This window comes from Siniperca chuatsi, linkage group LG23 (assembly GCF_020085105.1).
Source record: "Siniperca chuatsi isolate FFG_IHB_CAS linkage group LG23, ASM2008510v1, whole genome shotgun sequence".
Classification (NCBI taxonomy): Eukaryota; Metazoa; Chordata; class Actinopteri; order Centrarchiformes; family Sinipercidae; genus Siniperca; species Siniperca chuatsi.
The window spans coordinates 18,698,148-18,720,245 of record NC_058064.1 but is presented as its reverse complement, the minus strand read 5'-3'; the positions used below and the strand labels follow the sequence as shown (position 1 = coordinate 18,720,245).

The 22,098-nt window shown below is 40.7% G+C and overlaps 2 protein-coding genes and 1 long non-coding RNA gene across 3 annotated transcripts in view; 1 reads left to right on the top strand and 2 right to left on the bottom strand.

Moving 5' to 3' along the window:
- zdhhc17 (zinc finger DHHC-type palmitoyltransferase 17) overlaps window positions 1-3,888 on the top strand; it is a 33,929-nt gene extending 30,041 nt beyond the window's left edge. The window contains exon 17 of the mRNA XM_044186967.1: window positions 879-3,888. Coding sequence (XP_044042902.1) covers window positions 879-1,017 — 139 coding nt within the window. The 3' untranslated portion in view covers window positions 1,018-3,888. The remainder of the gene's footprint in view (window positions 1-878) is intronic.
- Window positions 90-928, bottom strand: LOC122871625. The gene is made up of 2 exons (XR_006376913.1): window positions 794-928; window positions 90-692 (listed from the first exon to the last, which is right to left on the bottom strand). It is a non-coding gene; the product is annotated as an uncharacterized LOC122871625 (long non-coding RNA).
- A 7-nt stretch (window positions 3,889-3,895) lies between the features above and the next one.
- On the bottom strand, window positions 3,896-17,093 carry csrp2 (cysteine and glycine-rich protein 2). Its single transcript, XM_044186969.1, has 6 exons — window positions 16,935-17,093; window positions 14,863-14,985; window positions 12,067-12,235; window positions 9,793-9,922; window positions 7,702-7,795; window positions 3,896-4,132 (listed from the first exon to the last, which is right to left on the bottom strand). The coding sequence occupies exons 2-6, from the start codon at window positions 14,972-14,974 to the stop codon at window positions 4,056-4,058; spliced, it is 582 nt and encodes a 193-aa protein (XP_044042904.1). The 5' UTR covers window positions 14,975-14,985; window positions 16,935-17,093; the 3' UTR covers window positions 3,896-4,055.
- Between the last annotated feature and the right edge of the window lie 5,005 nt (window positions 17,094-22,098).

Sequence of the window (22,098 nt, the reverse complement as noted above, 5' to 3'; positions counted from 1 at the left end):
GATCTTCTCTTATTTGCTTACTTCAGTAATGACATGAAACACAATGAGACACAATACAAATGATTGTGGATATAATTACCAAGCAGATAGAGGCATTCACTGTTTATTTCACTCAGCTAGAACAATCTACGAAGCTCCGAAGATGGTATCTCTTTTTTCTAATGCAGCCTGCAGGAAAATACATTTACATTTATATTAAGGAGAGATGGTTATGAGATGGTTGAAGGTACTTAAAGGGGAACTCCACCGATTTTACAAGTCTGTTTACAGGTGATGGGGTGTACTACTGCTTAAAAAAGTAGCATAAAGCCTTTTGTTGCTCCAGAGGGAGCTGTGTGAAGTCTGATGAGTTATGTCACTTGAGGCAAAGTCGGTTGGTGCTGAAGACTAGAAGTTTGAAAATGAAAAAAAAAATCTGGGGGTGTGGCGTTAAAAAGAAGTGCGTTTACCAAACCTCTGTAGCCCGCTCCTCCTCCATGCTTTAGGCTAGCGGTTTCGAGGCTACATTAGCTGCTACTAGCATTACACACCTGAATCACGGACGGAATCTGTCGGCAGTTGAGTTGCATTGTGGGTGATGTAGGCGCCAGGTTTTGACAAGGAAGAATTATGTGTGGAATAAATAGGACAATATCTCCAGCTCTGCTGCATCGATTTTGATCCCTTTTTTTTTTAAACTGCCCATCATGAGTCTGCAATAGAAGTGCAATGCTAAATCAGTGAAGTATTGTTTTAATGATGTCACCAGCAGTTTTTAGGAAATATGTACAGTATATTTCTATAATAGTAGTACCTTCCAGCACAGTGGGATGGTGGTGCCTCCGGGTCCTCACTCTGATGCCACTCATGTTCCTCTGTCTCTGTCTGTCCCTCTCCAGCCACGGCTGCTTCAGAAATCTCATAGATTTCTTCGAGATTCGCTGCTGCGGTCTGATCCGGCCCGTGACGGTGGACTGGACCACGCAGTACACAATAGAATACGACCAGACGTCTGGCTCGGGCTACCAGCTGGTGTAGAGGAGGAAGAGGAGGAAGAAGGGAGGGGGGGAGGGGGGGGGAGTCAAGCGTCGCTGGAAGTTTGGAAGGATCACCCTCCCCACCTCCACCCCCACCCCACTCCTGGCGTTCATATCGGAGCGATGCTGTTCTCGGGAGCGCTTGCTTTTTTGGACCATCTCTCCCTCACCGATCAAAAGACTTTGAAAAAAAAAAATCAGCCAGGACTAGCATGCTGTTACGGGGCAACACCACACCTACACCCCGCTCTCTCCCTCCGCCCCCTCCCTCCGCCCCCACCATCTTTACTACTATTACTATTACTACTACTATTCTACAACATCAGACTTCATTACTGCACCCCCACTGCTATCAAACCCCTCCACCTCGTCTCTTCTCCCGAGCCCTTTGGACGGTGCGTTGCTGCCTGGCACGGACGGAGAGGAGAGAGGCCGACGGATGAGAGGAATTACAAAATAAAAGCCCTTCTGTTTGGACCGGAGACGTGACGCTGCAGAGACAGCAGCTCTATAAAGTGGCAGTATCGTTCTTTTCCCTTCCCATTTTATACCCTTATTTATGGTGTCCCTGTTGATGTGCCCTGTATGTATTTTTTTGTTTTTGATTGGTTCAGGAACTCTGCTGTTCCTGTGATAATTAACTGTCGTGGCCAGGGAAACTGAAGGAAAGTTTCTTGTATTTTTTGAAACCATGAATTAGTTTCAAAGTATGATAGAAATAAGGGAATGTCATTTTAAGGTCTTGATTTTTGCACCGTGATGAATTTTGAGTCGAGCTGATGAGGATTGGCCAACATAAGTTGAACTTCATCAGAGCAAAGCGTCGGGTTACATGTGGAGCCGCTGGAGGAGTCCCAACTTCTCACCTGCTGAAATAAAGCTGCATCCTGAGCGTTTTAAAGTGATAACCTGAAAACAGTTTTCGCGCAGTATTGGTGCAGGATTAAGCGCATGAATTGGGACTTCTCTAGCGGCGACCACTGTAGGTGTGACAGAAATGATCCTACAGACAATGTGATACAGGTATATTTATTTTAAAACTATTTATAGATAAAGTAACTATGTTCTAGCGCCATAATTTTTACATTTCACATCATTTTAACTGAGTAGGTTTTTATGAGAAAAAATGATTAAACGAGTACCTGTAGCTGATGGACATGGAAGCCCAGGAACTTTACCATAAAACTCTGTATAGACAGGTACAGTGAGTGTATTTATTAACCGCAGAGTTGAGTATAAGAAAAAGAGAACGCAGCAGGAGGAGGACGAGTTTACAAGAAAGGTTCATTCCATTTGTTTTTCACAAAAAGCTGTAAAGTCTTATTTGTCTTGTCTGCCTACAACATTGCACTGATTATTTTTTTTTTTAGGGATTTTTGTTTTGTTTTGGCCGTTACTGAACACAAGGGCCCAGCAGCGCCGCTTCACACCGACGCTTCCATTGTTTACAGAGAGGAGGAGGAGGGGCCCATCAGACATGGCCGACTCCCATCACTTCCTGTCTGGACCCCCCGCGCAGTCAGCTCAGCATTAGCATTAGCAGCAGCAGCAGCAGCAGGATGGACTGAAGTGTAAAGAATGTGCATCTGTACATAAACAATATCTTTCTCTGTAACCCTTTTTTTTTTTTTCGTCAGTGTTAGTTGAAGGTGCTCCTGGAAGCTTTTTTTTTTTTTTTTTTAATGAGTTCGGGGGATTTCTTCCAACCAAACGGAAAGAAGAAAGTCAAGTGACTATACTCCAAGTGTATGACTGTAGCTTTTAGTGACGTCTGACACTGCTGTCTATAGGCATTTTAACCCCTACATTTCCCCTGCCAAGAAACTCCACTGCATGTACGTTGCTTGGGACAGCTGGGCTCTCGCCACCCCCAAGTCGACCCGACCCCATCGCCATCACCATGATGACAGCCTGGCAAGCCACGTGTCTGTATATAGTGAATGTTCAGTATTTGCAAGTACTTTTCTGCATTACGTTCATTTGTCTGTTTTCTGTTTTGTTTTTTTTTTATTAGTTTCTTTCTCTCAAATCCAGTGTGTTTAGTGAAAGTTTTCTTTCCGGTCGCCAGATTTGCAGTCGGGCCCCCCCTGTGCAAGTGTGTAATATATTTGAATCTTCCATGCTTGTGGACTCTGTAGTCATCCTAAAGGTTTTTTTATTTCTGTCATATACCGCTGGGTTTGTTATACCACTGGATGTACAAATTGTAAAGCAAAGACACTAGAGAACTAAGGCAGACGCCAACTTTTTTTGTTTTTGTTTTCTAAAAGCTGAAATGTGATCATGCAATAGTTTTAAGGATAGAGGGAGGTTATATTACATTAAGGCCTCCGAAACGTTTGGGCCTCATGTTTGCATCATCAAAAGGGGACGGTTATGTCATCATTCCAAGTTTCACTCCCCCCATCTCGCTAACCAACCACTGATGTCACTTCTGCCCTACAAAGACAACACACAGCAGCTACTTTGTATGCTTTAAAGGTCAAAGGTCGCGACTTGGCTGTAGATTTCATATCAGTACCAGTAACTAACCACTTGTGTTCTAATAATGCCTTTTAAGTGACAGGAGGTAAATGTGGGCTCGTGTTTTTGTTTTTTGGGGCAGAGTTCAGCACTCCCAGCTCATCTAGAACATGAATTCAAAGCCATTTCAGTCCTCACTAGTTCTTCCAGCAGCCTAAAAAGTCTCTGTTCTGTCTCCCCTCTCACCTCACCATGTGGGATAACAAAAAAAATAAAAAATAAAGCACATAATCATTTCCAGTGCCTCTCTGCCCACCTTCAGACATCACTGTAACTCCGCTTCAGATGTAAACATATGGGCATGGTTCAGTTTTAATGGCTTTAATAATAAAATACAGTCAAATGTGAACACGTGGTTTGGTTTGTTAATGTTTTTATTTGTACCATGAGCACTTAATTCAACATAAAAGCATTCGAGGGAGAAAACACAAGAAAAGGGGGCTGGTTGATGTTGATGTTGGACAGAGGAATGTATAAAGGTGTGACTGTCTGTGTCTGAGTGATCCAGTTCAGCCATCACTGAGCGTGAACCAAAGCGCCGGCTCCCTGGCCGTAACCGAACCCTTTGGGCCCGAAGTTCTTGGCGTAACACGCTGGGGGGGGAAGGAGAGGAAAGAATTAACATTAAGGAGCTTAAGATTTTATTGTTCCAAAGCTGCATCCTTAAGTTACTGACTAAAAACCGCCCTTTTAAAAACTGGGTAAATGTTGTAAGGTGATGTCAGTAAGCTGCCCACAGCACGATGATATCAGCCAAAGCGGCTTTATACCAAAACAAACTGAACAGCTGAGGAAGAAAATGATTTAATGTTGCTGTAACAAGCTCGCAAAGAAGGAAGAAACCTCACCAGTGTGTGAATTACGCTGGTTAGTTCTTATTTCCATGTCATGCCAAACATGTGGCCCATCCCTCATGGGATCACCAGACACCGCTATATATATATATATCAAACATCCAAGATATGACAGGACGTCATCCCGTAATACACAAAACCAAAAGAAAAAAAACACTATACTGTATGTATATGTACAGTACATTATATACTTTCAAATAACATATTTATGTGCAATATTTCAAATACATTTTACACTGAATGGCAGAAGAAAGAAAAGAAATATATATCCGGCTAACTAATATGTTTCATAAGTGAACAGCCAATTCAGTCTTTTAATCTGCTAAAAGTATTGCAGGGTTCCCAGCAAACACAAAAAAACACAATTGAACTCATTTTCTGTATCATTGAGATGGTAAATTGAACAAATGTGCTTTTCTTCTTCCAGACTTCCACACTGTCCAGTTTAAACACACTGGTAAAACACCAGATCTCAACTGGGCACACAAATACCTTCTTAGATAGCTTCTTAGATGAATTACACACAACATCATTTTAGCTTCCCAAATGTCTGCAGTTTGGGTTTAAACACACAGTTTCTCTTGACAAACAAATGTTTATCTTTTCATCATCAAAGAGTACCTCACTACATCCCACAGCTGATCCAGTGATATTTTCCATCCCAAGTAAAAGGTCAGCCTGCTTTCTTCCAATATCAAGTAGCTGGTTCCATCACTGAGCTACACATATCTTCCATTATTATGACTATTTATGCCACTGAGTTCCAGTGTATTGAGGTGAGCTACAGCTGGTGTTTTCCATACTTAACCAAGTCACCACAACACTAGCTTGATGGATAAAAAGGTGTCCGGGTGAGCGGAACAGCGCGTTTTACTGTTTTGGGTGACGCATTTTGACCTGTCATGGTCGGAAAATCACAGTTGTGTTACTGATAACATTGAGGATGGCTCTGTTCTCTTCAGCTGTCCCAGTAAGCCATGACAGTGTGACAGTGAGCCTGCATGCGCAATACCAGGAGACCCTGAAACTGAAGCAGCTAAATGGAATTCAGCCACCATCCATTTATTATTTACACCTGTGCTTTTCCTGCTGTAGTAAAGGCCTAATGACATCCCCCTCATCTTCCTGTTGCACATAATTCCAGCAGTGTTGACCACCTTCAACACCTAAGTGTGTGTGTGTGTGTGCACAAAGAACGTCTCGCACAGTGCAGTTTCCCAGCTCTAACACTCCGTTTATCTCCCATCAACATGTGACGCTTAAAATAAGCTCACTGCTCAGGTTGTGTTTGACCACAACCTGAGCAGTGAGCTCAATTCTTTAAAGTCTCTGCAAACCCCTCCTGGATAGTTTTACACAAACTGTTAAAAGTGTTTGGAAACCTTTCGTTTGCAGAGACAGAGTCAGGATGCCTCTGTTAGAGGCGAAACCACTGATTGATAGCAGCAGCAGAGTCTGGTCTGTTTGGGTTTAGAGCTGAGATGCAGCATTCCTCCTCATCAGTACAAGGTTTCATTATGACATTCAGCAAACATCCATCTGCTGACATCTGTGTGTGTGTGTGTGTGTCTGTGTGTTTATGTCGGCTTCTATGTCTGCCAGTGTGTATCACTGTGTGTGTGTGTCTTCTGTTTAACCAAACCGTCCCATCTCATTGTGCTGATGAGGAGGGAGAAATCACTGTGGAGGTCAGACTGCAGATGTTTCTGCCCTCTAAAGTCTAGAGTACAGTAAGCAGCTCTGTTAGCTTGACGAGGCCAGTGTCGTCCAGCCAAACCAACACACCAAATGTGACATAACAGCTCATCTGTGAGTGAAAGAGTGTGTTTTGTGTCAAGGGGTTGTTACATAAGAGCCAGTACATCCAGTTCTGTTTGGGCTGATACAGTATGATCACATCAGCAGTGACTTGGCTGCAAGAGCCGCTCTCTACATAATGCTGAGAAACCTTTTCATCTATCCACAAATCGATATTTGTGAATAACTAGTTAATCATTTTTATGAGCAGGTGTCAGCTGTAAATTTGACCTGACTGAATCATAAGACAGTCAAATGTATGTAAATCTAACAGAGGTGATCTAAGTGCTTATTTCACAGTCATCACATCTGCAGTAACGTGTTGCTGCGGCAACAGTTCCACCCGAGTGTTGCAACTTTGGTTTCAAAGACACGGCTGTCGCTGTCGTTTGGATCAGGTTGAATTCTCACAGTGTGATCATACTGTACCTGCAGTTTGTTTTCTTTAGTCTGAACCAGACTGGAAACGTTTGTTGTGTTTGGTTCCTGAAGGTTCTCTTAGCCTCAGCAATAAGTGACTGAGAGCTAAATGCTAACATGACGATGGCAACGTTAACATGCTGATGTTTAGCAGGTGTAATGTTTACCATGTTGACCATCTTAGTTTAGCATGTTAGCATGCTAACATTTGCTGATTAGCACTAAACCCAAAGTGTGGCTGAGGCTGATATATAAGGGTTATATATAACCTATATAAACCAAAGTATTAGATGGCAGGTATTTGGTCATAAACCAAAGTATTGGACGAATTGAAACCTTGATGTGATGATGGCACTAGATGAAAAAGGTAAGGGTTATTATTATTCATCCACACGAATGTTTGTACCAAATTTCATGGCACAGCTGTCGAGACATTTCATTCAAAACAGCAAATGTCAACCTCGTGGTGGCGCTACAGGAGAAGTCAGAAAGCGGATCACCGAAGTCATTAGGCGTCATCCTCTGGGGAACATGAAAAAAATGCCATGGCAACGCAACACTGCCATGGCTAGAGGCATGCCGTGCGTTTGGGAGGCCAAACAAACCTGATTCCAGTTCCTACAACTTAAACACACACACACACACGCACGCTACCTGTTGTAGCGGACCTTCATCAGACTGCAGTTTGCGCCGTGTTCATTTTGTCATGCTCAACTCTTACATGTCAACATCTGTCTTCATGCCATGACCTTTCTGTTGAAGAACTACAGTTTGAGAGGATTTAGGGCCATTATGTCAGTGATCACACAAACTAACTAAACATATTACTCATTAATGGATGTTTTAGTGAGAACATTTGTTGCTGCTGGATCCCTCTCCGGCAGATTGCTCATGTCGCCGTGCGTGGTGGATTTATTCTGCTCTTGCTCTGCCAACATGTGTTGGCTAACGCAAATGTGATTTTACCTTGTATTATTCCTGGCTCTCTGTGAAATCTTAGTAACGACAGTAATCCCATCAGAAATTCAAAGTTGTAACAGAAACGTTGTGTTGTAATGCTCTAACGCTACACGTATTCCGTTTCATCTCACCTTTGCAGTAGATTTCTCCGTCTTTCTCAGTCTGAGTGGTCGACTCCAGGCTCTTGCCACATTTTGCACAGCGGAAGCAGTTCTTATGCCACGGCTATGAGGAGAAAGAGAGAATTTGAATTTTATACCTACAGTGGCAGCTGTTCAAGTTCAAGCTTTTATGCTAAATCTACCTTCATCTGTTAGGCTTGCACAGTGTTTGTAGTTATTTACAGCTGATAACTGCTGATAACAGATGTTGGAGCATATGTCATCATTTCCTTCATCAAGTCCCATCAAAGCTGCTCAGTTTTCTGAATGTCTTCATTATACAGAAAATTACAGTTATATTTAGCAAATGAGTAAAGCCTCCCATAGATTTCCTCCCATTAGGAAACACATTAACAGCTCTCAGCGACAGGAAATGGTCCCGTTTTTAGAGGAAACAGATATCTGCAGAACACAAATCTTTGCTCCTCTGGGGACAAGTTTACTCTGAGACTCATTGATTTTCTTCCTCAGCACTAAACATCCTGCCGATACATCTCAAGAGTGTAGGCCTCATGACTTCATCTACTGTAAATTTGTGTGTCAACAACATCTGCCAGAACCCCAGTGGTCCAGGCAGCCTCGCACGATTAACGCCAGCTGTTAGGAAGCTCCCATCCAAACTTTATGGGTTGGCTTCAATCAGAAAACAGGATTTGTGTTCTCTCATTAGGAGAGACCACACCAAACCTCCCGCATGTGGTTCAGCACTGTAAAAACCATGTGCGTTCAATCCGGTCAAACAAGTTTCACCCGTGTGTGGTTTGTGATGTAGATTGTGGTCCTGTGGAGTTCACGGAACCAACACGGCTTGGGTTAGAGGTTTGATTTCTGTTGGGGCTGTTGATGCTAAAACTGTATATAATGATCGTTCTGTAAAAGTTGAATACACACTACACGAGGTCAATTATAACCCAGTTAAGTTCACACTGCAGCTTAAATTCTGTTAAACACATTAAGTTTTGTCATTAGTGTCAACAAGAAACACCAGAATAGAGTTGCAGGAGCACATTCTTCAAGTCTGTGGTACAAGATCAGATTCCCAGGCACAGCCTAGTTGTACACTCTCCGTCAGTGTTGTCATGACAATAAATTAATAACCTTAGCCAAGAGTCATAATTTATTTCAACTTGGCTCAACAAGTGAAAGCCAAATGGCAGATGCCTCAATTTACAGCGTGACAGTGCATACTGTATCCAAAGTGTGTTTTTTATTCTGCATACTCATCTTTCTGGCTTTACTGGAATATTTACTATATCCTACATACAGAGATGAACAATGATCCAAAGTGTAATGTTGAAATGATTATGATCGATTAATCGAATACTGTTGTCAATGTATTGGTTACTGAGTCTACAGCAAAGCTAGCAGCTCTGTGAGGCTGTACTAAGTCGCATCAGTGACTTGAGCTAAATGCTAAAGTCAGCATGCTAACATGAGCAAAAGAACAATGTAAACATGCTGATGTTTAACAGGTAGAATGTTTAACATGTTACCCATATTGGTTTATGTCATGTTAGCATTTGCTAATTAGCGCTAAACACAAAGTACAGCTGAGGCTGATGGGACAGTCCCTAGTTTTGCTCATAAGCCAAAGCACTGGAAAGATGAAAAGTCAGGGGGATCACAATTCTTCCTGAGGGGGACGTGAGTGTCTGTACCAAGTTTCATGGCAATCCATTCAATAGATGTTTCACTCAAAACTACGAATGTCAACCTCACGGGATCACCAAAGTCGTTAGGATACATCCACTGGGAACCACAAATGTCTGCATAAAGTTTGTGCTAATCCATCTAGTAGATGTTTAGATAGCTCACTGAATAGGTTTATCCTGCTAGTGGCACTTGAGGAAAAAGTCAGCAGATCACCAAAGTCAATAGCATGCATCCTCCTGAGACCATGAATGTTTGTATAATGTTTCATGGCAATCCATCCAATAATTGTTGAGATATTTCAGTTTTTAATTCTGCATGAGTGGTCAGCCAAAACAAGCAATATGAAGGCATCGCCTTAGCTCTGTGGCGTCAACAGAGAGCAGAAGATGCTTTAGATAAAACTCTCACCTTGCCTGCCCCCATGATCTTCTCGGCTGCAAAGACAGAGTCTCCACACCGGGCACATTTCTCGGAACCTCCAAACTTCTGGGCAAATTTGGATGGGTTGGGGTTGGTGGTCGGTCTGTGAGTCTGTGTCCTGGGGGGGGGGGGCATATAATGCACATGACAAATTGTTTCTAAAAAACATGAATCCAAAAATCACCATCATTCAGTATGTCTAAAATCTAAATCATCTAGTTTTTAAATATAAATATATATTATTTTGTCATCTAAAGACTGAAATTGATCCTTTAAAAAGTAATTAATGTCATAGAAAATAAGTTTTTACAGATCATTCTGTAAAAAACACTTTTTTAAGTGGTGAATATCTGATTTCGGAATGAAACTCTTTCCGTACCAGAACCTCCTCTGTTCTCGTCAAAACATTTACTCATTTACTAATAGTGAAGCAAGAATGACCCAAAACACTGCCATCTGCCGTAATAAATACCTTAGCAAGAACCTTAATTATGTATCAGTTAAACATTAATTCTTGAATTCATTAATATCTGTTGTCTGACAACTTTATAAATGATTGTGAATACCATTTTTAAAAAGACCAGAAATAAACCTGGCACACCCTCCTCCTCTACTATCCCTCTCTCTGTGCTCAGACATTGGTGGGAAAGTGAGCGGGGCACACTGGGACCCTGGAGCGGTGCTTATCGGAGGGTGACTGCCAGCCCCAGTTGCCCATGAATGAAGCCCTTTGTGGCAGAGGACAGAGAGGAGGGAAAGCAGGATTCTGCTGGTTACATAATAAACTCTTTCATAACAGTCATCACCACGTCTGAGGCAGGAGTAAGCATTCTGGGTAGGTGTTGTGTTTATGGTGCTTTCATATCCTGTGTATGTAAGGATACACACTCTTCAGCTCTCAGAAGTGGATGTCATTTTTTTAGTATGAGTGCCCAGAAAGTAGACCCGTTCCAGGGCCTCTAATGCATGCAAAGCAATGAACCGGATCTATTAGATGATGTATTAAGCTCTTCGGTCATCACTCTGAATTTCAGACTTCAGCTTGGACTTTTCTCTTCTTGGATCTACACTGTTCACCAAACCAGCTGGGAACTGCTGCAGCCAAGATGGATTTGATAAAGGGGCAGATTGTTTGCGAATATTCCTGTCAACATTTCTTTCCTCTCTCAAAGCTTTGTGGTTCAGGCATTGAGAAACAGAAAAGGATGCAGCAGAGGGTTTCATACATAACATATTTGAACTGGAGGACTCAAGCCTTTTGTATTTGGCCTGCTGAAGTGTCCTACAAGCGCCAGGACTGCCGATCTGTACTGTAGCTGACCTGACAGTGAAACTCGTCCTACTAACTTAGGACCCTTACATTACAGACATTTAGATTGCGGTCCTAAAAGCTAACAAGAGACAAAACCTGTTAGCTTTTAGTTACTGGACAATCTCTCTAATCACTAGGCCACCCAGTAGTGGCTCTTACTACCAGTTACCCACTCATCTAGCTATTTCCACTGACTCATGTTGAAATACAGCACCATGCTGTTCTCTGGTCAAGTTAGAAAGCTGCTATACTAGTGGAGGGCAATAATGGCCAAAGTAAAATCCAATTTTTTTTGGCATTTTGACCACGTCAGCAATTCTATGTCAAGTATTTTTTTTTTTCAAGTTCATGTATTTGGGAACTAGTTCAAGTTCAGCATCATGAATGCATACTGTTTGGAGACAATAGCACTGGCAACTCATGGCAACCACTTGTGCAATTCTGATGAATGATAAAGTCTGATGAATGTTCCTTTATTCAGACCTTTTAAGATGTAATTTGTATTGTATTGAATCTAAAAAGTTGCAAAACGGAGTCAAATTTAAAGTAATTTCGTAGTTACTTGCAGCACTGCAGGGCATTTTACTGTTAAATTGCATCTAAATTTGTACATTTGCACTTAATTCGTTTTTTATCATCCCATCAGATGGAAACATTTCAGTGCTGGAATGGATGTCAACACAGCTCTGACGAAGCATAGCAAGCAACACGGGGAGACAGAAGCACAACACAACTCTGAGCAACAGCATACAGCAGTGATGAATTGCATGATAATACAGTGTCATATTGCCAAACAGTGACCACACAGCATACTTGTTCAATGTTGGTTGAAATAATCATAGTGATCATGCTTCATAAGGATTAGTCAAATTGACTCAAACCTGTGCATCTAAATATACATCTAAAATACATTATGTTACATTTGGGGCTTATGCAGCAGCCTATCTTACTCTTCATGTTTGATTCCCAGCCGCTCTCCTCGGTCCATGTTTAGCGTCCCCGCCCCCTGACCGTAGCCGTAGCCTTTTGGGCCGTACTTCTTCCCGTAGCATGACTTGCAGTAGATCTCCTGGTCATGAATAGCCAGTGTGGTGCTGTCTAAGCCCTTCCTGCAGACCACTGAGGACACACACACACAGAAGGAGTTACATAAGTGGAATGGTGTCACTGTGCACCTAGCAAAGAAATACAGTATCTTCCTGTGATCCAGATGTCGCTGAAATGTTCTCAGAGACAACAATTAGCATCTGCTCTTGGTTTTAGGGAGAAAGAGGGCGATGCTGTAAAATTATTATATTAACTACAAAAGGCTAAATTTACGTCTGCTCGCTGCTGAAAACTTGCATGTGAGACATTTGAAATACTGAGAGGAGTTGAAGTGGCAGCTGAAATGCAACTACTGAAAGAAGTTGAAGTGGCATTTAAAATGGAAGGACTAAAAGAAGCTGATAGTTTCAGTTTAAGTGTAAGCACTGAATGAAGCTGAAGTGTCAATTCAAGAGTGTGCGCTGTAGAAGATTTTAGAGGAAGATTCAGCTGAACTTCAAGCACTAAAATTAGTTGAGATGTCAGCTTTAGTGTGAGTGATAAATTGAACTGGAAGGGTCAGTTGAAGTGGAAGTCTTGAAAGAAATTAGCACCAGTTTTAATGTAAAAAACTGAAAGATTTCAGTTGAAGCATTGGTTGAACAGTAAGCACTGAAAGCAGTTGGAGTAAATTGTGTATGAACAGTGGAAGTTGTGGGACTTAGAAGAGTGGATTAAGTTTTGTTTTTATTGAAAGGTGAAGATCTGATACCTAAAACTGTTTGAAGTGTCAGCTGAAGTGTAAGAATGAGTAATGAAACTTTAACTGACACATCAACTAATTTCTAGTTGATGTGTCAGTTAAAGTTTCATTACTCAAAGCAGATGAACTGTCAATTAAAGAATAAAAGAAGAAAACAGTGAAATTGAGAGCCTTTCAACTATCTCTTTGACTTACACTTTAAATTAAATTACTTTCATTTAAGTGCATTGTGCAAGTGAATTGAAGAGCTTTCATTACTTACACTTTTACTGACCACTACTACTTTTACCACTTGCACGTCAACTGAGTTCAACTGACACTTCAAACCCTTTCAGGTTACAAATCTTCACTTCTGAACAAAAAAACTCAAATTTCAAGGATCTACAACGTCTAATGTTCATACACAATTTACTCCAACTGTTTTCACTGCTTACACTTCAGCTCACATCTTTCAGTTTTTACACTTGAACTGGTTGTAAATTATTTCAAGAATTCCACTTCAACTGACCCATCTAGCTCAATTTAACACTGCCACTTTAACTTAATTCAGTGTTTACACCAAGCGGCAACCTCCGGGGCTGAAAACAAGCCTGCTACAAAAAACTTGGTCTCTATAGCTAATTTCCCCATTCATGACACGCAACAAGTATCATCTAGGTGTTCATCAACCTATATAGTAAAACTATTAATACATAAACAAAGTGAGAAAAGGCATTCAGTAGTGGAAATACATTTTAGATGTATGCCATTTTTATCCAGATTTTCATCATATATGTTTTTCTGACAACAGTACAGGATTTATTAGATTTATCAGTAATAGTATACAGTTGCTGTCGGAGAAATCTATTTTTGGCAGGTTTGTACAGAGTAAAGGATGCATTGTTTGAAAAAACAAAAGCATTGCAGTGGCTTAAGACTGCACACTGGCTGCTGGGATTAGTTGAATTCTTCACACACTGGTTTGCACTGTGTGACCATCTGATAGTGGTTTAAGATTTCACACAGCTGGCTGGACAAACGTCTTCAGTTACGTCTCTAGCCAACGCTTTTAAAATGAAAGCTTTACGAGCTTGTTAGAAGATTCCTGTATGTTCAATCAAATCGCTCCTAAATCCTCATATTTCCTTAAACCATATTTGTTGTAATTGTTATGGTTTCTCTGAGTTTTCGTCACAAGTATTTCCAGTTCCCCTCCACTACAGTTAGATCTTTAATCTTCATGCATTGCCACTGGCATAGAGTATAAGCAAATCAAGAAGATAAAGACACAGTCAGTGTACAAAGAGTCATATGAAGCTCTGTTTGCAACTGTGTGACATTTCTGTCAGTATATAACTCCCTTTTATACAGAGAAATGAAAAGTGGCGAATGTCAAAGAATGTCAAACTGAGAAACTGAAGGAAAGGGCAAAGGAGAGCCAAGGACACGAAGTCCCCCTGCTCATCATCTCCTCTGTAGGAGTGTCAGACAAAGCTGCCTTTGTATAGGAACCTCTGGAAAAAAAACCTCTTCTTCTGTGGCTCAGATTGCTTTGGTCTTCTCTCGATGGCAGCTAAATGAAAGCGTTTGTATAATCCTGGTCTCCGTGCGAGGTCTTTGCTGGAACATCTTCACTGACATTTCATGCAGGGTGAACTCAACAACCGATGACCAGTGAGAGAAAAGTCAGCACAAGCTCCCTTTGATGAGCTGTGGAGAGGTGAAACTGAGTCCACAAGTCTTTCTCCTGACTCATCCCTGTATTGGGTTCTATCCTGCTATTCTCTATCTGCTTTTCAGTTGTCAATTCAGATGTTAGAAAGCTCCTGCACAGCCACAGAAGACATCATGCAAATTGTTAGCAGTGCCATAAAATACAGTCGATCTCTACTTCATGAGCTAAAACATGCAAAAACACTGCTATGGTCCTTTAAATTTGATCTTAGTCCAGGAGTTTAGGTGTCACAGCTGTACTTACTGCAGAGAAAACAGCATTTGTGGAAACTCTTCCCATCACACTGCACTTCCTCAGCGTGGTAAACTGTCCCATGGCATGCTGCACACTCGTTGCCTCCTCCCCAGTTTGGCATTGTTTCTGGTTCTGAGAAGATATATAAAGACAATATGAGAGGCTTAAGCATCTGAGGCAGGGTTACGTTGTCTGTTCGTCTTCATTTTCTGTTCAGATTGTAATAACTACATCTGCCTTTGAGAACCTGTGTAGCTTGATTTCTAATGTTGCATATGGTTGAATTGAAAACCACCGCTCCAAGCCACAACTGCCACCCTGAGAAAAAAAAAAAAAAAAAAAAAAAAAAAAAAAAAAAGAGGTCGGCCTAAACAACAGGGCAGACTAATACCCAAAGGAATGTTTCGGGGCGCCGTGCCTTAGGGCTTTTGTTGTCTGATGGGCCATGGCTGCTGGATACAAACACAAACAGGAAAGAGGAAGTGTGAGTGTGAAGTAAACACTGTTGTTACCACATAGCCCACATGACACTCCCATTCACTCCCTGATTCACATGTGCATCTGTCTATAATTACAGACTCACTCCCCTTTAAAAATGTGTCAAGAGGGCGTTGATGAGGTACCATAAGACAAATTTGACATTTTAAGACTTTCCTGGTGTATCACCGCAAAGCAAGCGGTGACATACTTTGAAGACTAAAATTAAAAAGCTCTGTTATTCTTAATTAATTGGTGGGGAAAAGACACAAAACAGTAGAAACTATTCATCTTGTCAGTCGCTAAATCCTTCTCTGGATCAGGGACTGTAGAACAGGCCTGAGCATGAGAGGAGATCAAAAGACCACTAACATTACCATCACATTACCCTCAGGGGTTGGGTGTGATGAGAAGGTCAGTGTTGAAGTGTTCAGACCAACATGTCGGCTGTTGTGTACTTTGATAGAAAGTGCTTGTAGTTTGCCCGTGTAGATTACCACAGTCAATTTAGTTTCACAGAGTTCAGTGGTAATAGCTTCACTAAGATTTAGGATTTAGATGTGTGTCTTTGATTCATTAATGAATTTTTTTTTAATTTTTATTGAAAGACCAATACTTGTGCTGATATTCAGTGTCTTTAAATTTCATTCAGTATTCAGTGTTAGTACCCAGAAAAGAATCTGAAACAGCTTTGAGATCATCTGGACTCGCAAGTGTTCCACTGAACCAAGACTAATGAAATTTTATTGTTGTTGAACTCTTTGAAGTAAGGGTGAGTCACTGAACCTTTTTAATGTGGAAACTCTGGAATACATTACTGCCATTAAATGAACTTATAGCTATCTGATTATTAATTGAACTCCATTTTTCCCCTGGCACTTGTTACATAACCTTTCAGAAGACCGTTGTCAATACACACTGTAACCTCTCTGACCCATTAAAACATATTGAACCAATAGAGGCTGCTAGACTGTATCAATGTAAGCGGTAATAATTACAATTTCTCAGTGTCTTTGTTTAGGAATCTGTAGGAATCGCGCTCACAAAAGGTTATTCGTTACATATTTAATCACAATAAAACCACAAAGCAGCGTTAACTTCTTACTATAACGTTATATTTATAACATTATAAATATAAATTGATTTAGGCTAGCATGTTTTTTGTGTGCTAACGTTACCCTTTAGTTAGGCACTGGCTTGTTAGCTTGATAATTTGGCTTTGGGTGTTTTAAACTTGCTAATGAAAAACTAGTGTAATAGCTAGCTCCTGTACTTTTTAACTTCAATTTGCTCGGCTATAAATGCCAAAAAACAACAGTGTATCCAAATTAGTAACTGAAATTAGACATTGCAACAGTAAAAAGATTCACTTAGAACCTGCGGCTAAGGTAACTGCGCAAAAGTTGCCCTAAAGCTAGTTTGTAAACGTGTAAGAAACACTATATTTGCTCTTCAGGCTGAGTACAGACACCAACATAATAAATGTAATGTATTCAGTAAATAAAACTAGCAAACATGTTGCTTGTCAGTAAACCAGTCTGAAATCTAACGTTAACAGCATTCAGTTTAAGAATGTGTTAGACTAAAAAAATAAAAAAAGTTACCTCAACGTAGATGTTGAAAAAAGCAGGTAACGTTACGGTTCGTGAAAACGGCTAAGGTCCTGCTGAGTGCGTACACCGTGTATCCTCCACCGAACTGACCCATCCGCTGCATACTCCACGTATTTAAAGTGTCAGTGGAAGGAGGGGTTTCAAGGGGCGTGAACTCAACACAGCTGCCTTCAGGTGCTGTCAGAAATCAGAACAAATGTTAAATGGAGGACAAAGAACCATTGCTGCGCTCACATACACCTGGGTAAATATGCGAATGTAATAGGCTCTTGGACAGCTTACATGGAAGAGTTTCTATAGGCCTTGTTTTGATGGCTGACTTGGCCTCCTGAGAATTTAATTTTTAAAAAAAGGGAAAAAACCTGTTTTCCCTTTAAATTAATTTCAAATACATCCATGTTGCCATGGAAACGTGTACAGTGGCAGCCTTGCTGGTTATACAAGGGTTAAAGAGCAGTTCAATGTGACAGATCATTAAACACAGACAAGCCACATTTGATATGATTTCCCCCAAAACAATCCATATGGGAAGAGCATGTGAGGAGTGTTGAATTGGTCTTCTGTCTACACTGTGTGGGCGAATTAGTGGTAGTAGAAACCTATGGTGAAGATAAGCTGTATTACTCCTGTACCAAAAAGGACATGTCCTACTTTGTTTTAAATGAGTTTGGACCAATGGCTCTGACTTCAAATGTAATGCAATTTTTTTTTTTTTTAGAGTTTTGGCATCCAGCCTAAATGACTCAAGGACACTGGAGGACACATTTTCTGATGGCTTCTGTGGCTGGATCTATCACTGCAGCAGCTGACGGTGAATACAGGATCGCTGACTGTGTGGCATGGAGTGGGTGCCACTTTCTTCTGCTCCGCGCGTGTAAAGCTCTAGAACCTTCTGTGGATTTCTGCAGGATAAGGGAACTTCCTGTCAGGATCACAGGAAGTGACTGGAAGAGACAGCAGACTCAAATAGCCCACACTTTGCTTTTCTGGGGCAGCAGTGTGCATCTATGAATACATGTATATATATCTATATATGTATAATAATTCATATGAGAAATACTGTCCAAACTTGCAGTTATCCTGCCCCCTGCTGGACACAGACTGTCATAAATGATGGCTTGTTCATGGTTGCCTTGTAAGCAGGAAAAATGTTTCTAGCACAGAGAAAAGCCAAAAAGGGGGGGATAGGGTTGACATTATAACTACAGTATAACATAATATACTGTTGCAATGACACTACGCCTGCCAGTGCAGCACTGCTCAAAGCCACCACAGGCCGCATCCTGGTAATAACTTTGAACATACAGCATGGCTGACGTCTGTGATGCAAATGAAAAAGACAGACAAGCCAATGTTTTACTGTGGAAATTCAGCATGAGAAAAAATCCAGTTCGGGTGCATAATGACCACTGCAAGTCTCTGTCCACAAGCCTAGTTGTAGAAAAAATATGATAATGCAAACACAATAAACGTATACACAGCACCATTCCTTTAGGCTTACACATATTGCAAGGCCAAATTGGACCCAGCTTCCTGCTAAGCAACTTAAATTAGAGATTACGAAATACTTTTGTTTGGTTTGTTGTTAATGAATGAAAGGAGCCGTGTTTTACATTTTTAAAGCTTTAAGCTGACACTGTTACAGGGCCACACAATGAGGGAGCAAGCATGGATTCAGCAGAATTTGACAAGACACGCAACACGACAAACTCTGCTGGTTATGAAACCCGCGACCTTTAGTTTCATGACCGTTCTCGTGGCATCACTACAAGTCTCCCCACAGTGAAGCTACGTGGCGGCACTGAAGGCAGACTGGCATGATTAATTCATTTTAATTAAAAGGTTACACCATAAAATTAACCCCTTTTAAGGGTAGACTTGAATTATGCCTAATTAAAGACTTTAATGTAAACAGAGACGCAGTAAATCTGTTAGTTTTTTTTAGCTAAACCAACGTGGGTCATTGATCCAAGTCTCCTGCTGTTAGACTATCATCTGCAGTGAGTGGAGTGCAGAGCAGATAGTACCCTGCACTGTCGCCAACAAACCTCAGCTTCATTATTTTTCAATTATGCTGTTTATTTGGAAAGGTCCTTAACAATAGAGCGCTTGATAGAAGAATATTAAATTAGCTGCATGTTGTAAGCAATAATCTCTAACATACGTAACTTCTTCAGACTGACGACTATTCATTTCAGCATTATTCAGTGGATGATGACAAGGCCAATTACTGTGAATATACATCAGACCATGATCACAATAGCTGGAAGATATACATGAGACGGTCATTTTTTCCACAAAATGAAGCCACAATTTCTTTAGTGACCAAATCATGTGCAGATACTAGACACTGCAAAAGAGATGTCGATCTCAATGAGATTACTTGATTAAATAAAGGTTGTGTAAGAGACATTTTGACTGAAGTGCAAGATTCAAGTAAAGATCATTCACTTCTACACAAATGTCATATGGTTTAAAAATACAGAGGTCTCTTAAATTGGTTAAGATTAGATCCTAGATCACATGAAGGTGAACACATGATGTTTTAGAGTGACTGTACAAAATATAATTGGTTAGAATTAATACGTTATCTGAATTGGGGTCGTTTTAGCTTATTATTTGCATTTGATTTGAACATAGGACAGGATGTTTTCTGGATATTTATCCGAAACACAAAAGCAAGTCCACATTTTGGACTGGTCCCGACCCAGTTCAGATGCAGAACCCGAAAACCTACCAGTGTGTCTTAAGGTGAAGCAGAACGCAATGAACAGTGGGCTAAAATTCCACAACAGCAATATGAAAGACTTATAGGAAAAAATTATAGGAAGTGTTAGTGGCAGTGTTCACGAGCATTAGCAATATTCACTTCAATAGGAGCTATTTGTTTAAAGGCAAAGTTCAGCAAATCTGACAACACACCTGGGTTTAAAAGGCCTAACAGTGTAATTCAGAAAGAATTTCTGGAAGCAGAAGCTAAGCAGTAATAAAAACCAAAAACAGACTGAAGCAGGTAGCGCTGCAGCTCCCCTTTCCCTTATATGGACACAAAGTCCCACAGCTGAGCCACGGATAAATGAACGGAAATGAATGGAGTGGGGGTTTTTTTTAACCAAAATTCACTTTAGAGAGAAAACAAAGGTGGTTGTTCTTATAAAATAATAATGGGATGGATTATGGTACTTTTAAAGGATAGTAGGTACACAAAATTACATGTTTTTCAGATGTGATCCTCTGTATTTTAGAGACACTGTATAAGGATTTCAGATGTTGATATTTCCCCCCTAAATGGCCATATAGCCCCTTTGTAAAGGAAAGAGGAACACTCTTTTTCACACTCATTCACTGTCTTATGGAACTTTTCAAACTGCAAGTATTTTGAATGTTCTCTTGCCTTCATAGAGGAATGAAGTCTCACTCTGGGCCCTCAGGAAACATCTGCTGACAACATTCAGCGATTTATGACCACATAATGTTTCAGAAGTAAGCATACAAACATTGGTAGTCAGTTTACAGTGGGCACATTTGGTTTTAGGGCCGGGTGAGCAAAATAAATGAAGACGTGGCATCGATTTTTGGGGGTGGGGGGGTCAACACCAAGCCCACAGGCCAATTTAAGATCACTGGATGCTCTTGAACATATCACAGTGTGAAAACTCAACCCACATATTCTGACCACTGCTGCTATCAATGGTTATAACTGTATCCAGCTGCACCTTGAATAAAATACACCTGTTTATGAATCCTGTACTCTAGTAATAGTACTTCTAGTAGGCACAACCAGTAAGCACCGTTTGTTGAGTTGCAGGTCAAACAAATATCTAGATGTCTTGGTAAAACGTGGGCTAAAAGTTAAGCAAGTCTTAACTACACTTTAAAGTAGAGTAACTGAAATACAGTAGAGAAACACAGAGATGCTTCACTATCACTGCGCTCGGCCAAGAAATTGTCCAGCACATAACCCCCAGTCAAACTGCAAACTTTTAAACAGTTTTTTAACAGATTAACAAATTAAACAAATGAGATGTAAAGTGTTATTGAGCTTTAGAAGTGCTGGGCTGGATTTTTTTAAAATCTTTCAACAGAGCCAGGCTGTTTCCCACTGCCTCAGGCTTTATGCTAAGCTAAGCTAACCCGATTTTCTGGCTCTAGCTTCATATTTAAAAGGGCAGCCATGATGTGTGTGGTATCCATCTTCTCATCTAACTCTTGGCGAGAAAGCGAATAAGCGTATTTCCCAAAATGTCAAACTATTCCTTTAAATCCCTATAATGTTGATTCACGGTGAGTTTTAAGTATATGTTGGAATATAGTCATTAAATAATGTCGAAGCAACTGCTATATATGTAGCCTAAACTAGATGTCTAAAAAGCTTTCACCTTTTAGCCAAATTTATCCCAGTTTTAGCCTAAACCTGTAATGTTAGATATCTTTTGACCTAAAGACCAAATCAGTTAGTCAGTTACTGGGTACTCCTGGTAATGTATCTGTAGTAGTAAGTAGTTCTATCAGTAATAGTAGCGGTAGGTACTAGTTAGTAGTATTAATAGCAATCTTACTAAGAGTGCTAGCTAGTAGTGGTAGCATGGATATGCTAGCACTGGTAGCTGTTGTAGTAGCAGCAGTGGTAACTGCAGTTACAGCAGTAGTAGTAGTAGAACTAGCAATAGTTAGTGGCATAGTAGTTCTAGTAGTAGCAGTATTAGTAGAACAGGCAGCAGCAGTAGAAGTTAGCATCATGTAGTAGTAGTAATAGTTTCAAATGTTATAGTAGTTAGAAGTAATCAGGGTGGTAGGAATACCAGTAGTAGTGTATTTGAAAACGAATTGTTTTGAACGTGTGTTTTCATTGAAGTGGTTTTTGGCCAGAGCAGATACATGGCTAAAACGACCTGTCTATATAAACGTAATGGTCCCATCTGCTGAGGTTTAGTGTCATAAATGCCTCACAGGGGCCAAACACAAATTGGCAGCTCCCTCAGCTCAGTTTTAGCGCTGATATAAAAGCTTTGATTAGATGTTTATGTCCTCAGACAGATGGTGTGTGTGTTTTTAAGTGTGACCCTGAGATCACACTTGATGTGTTAAATGTGCCTCTCCCCACTGGAATTTCATTCATTATATATAAAAGAATCTAACCTCAGTTTATCGTGTT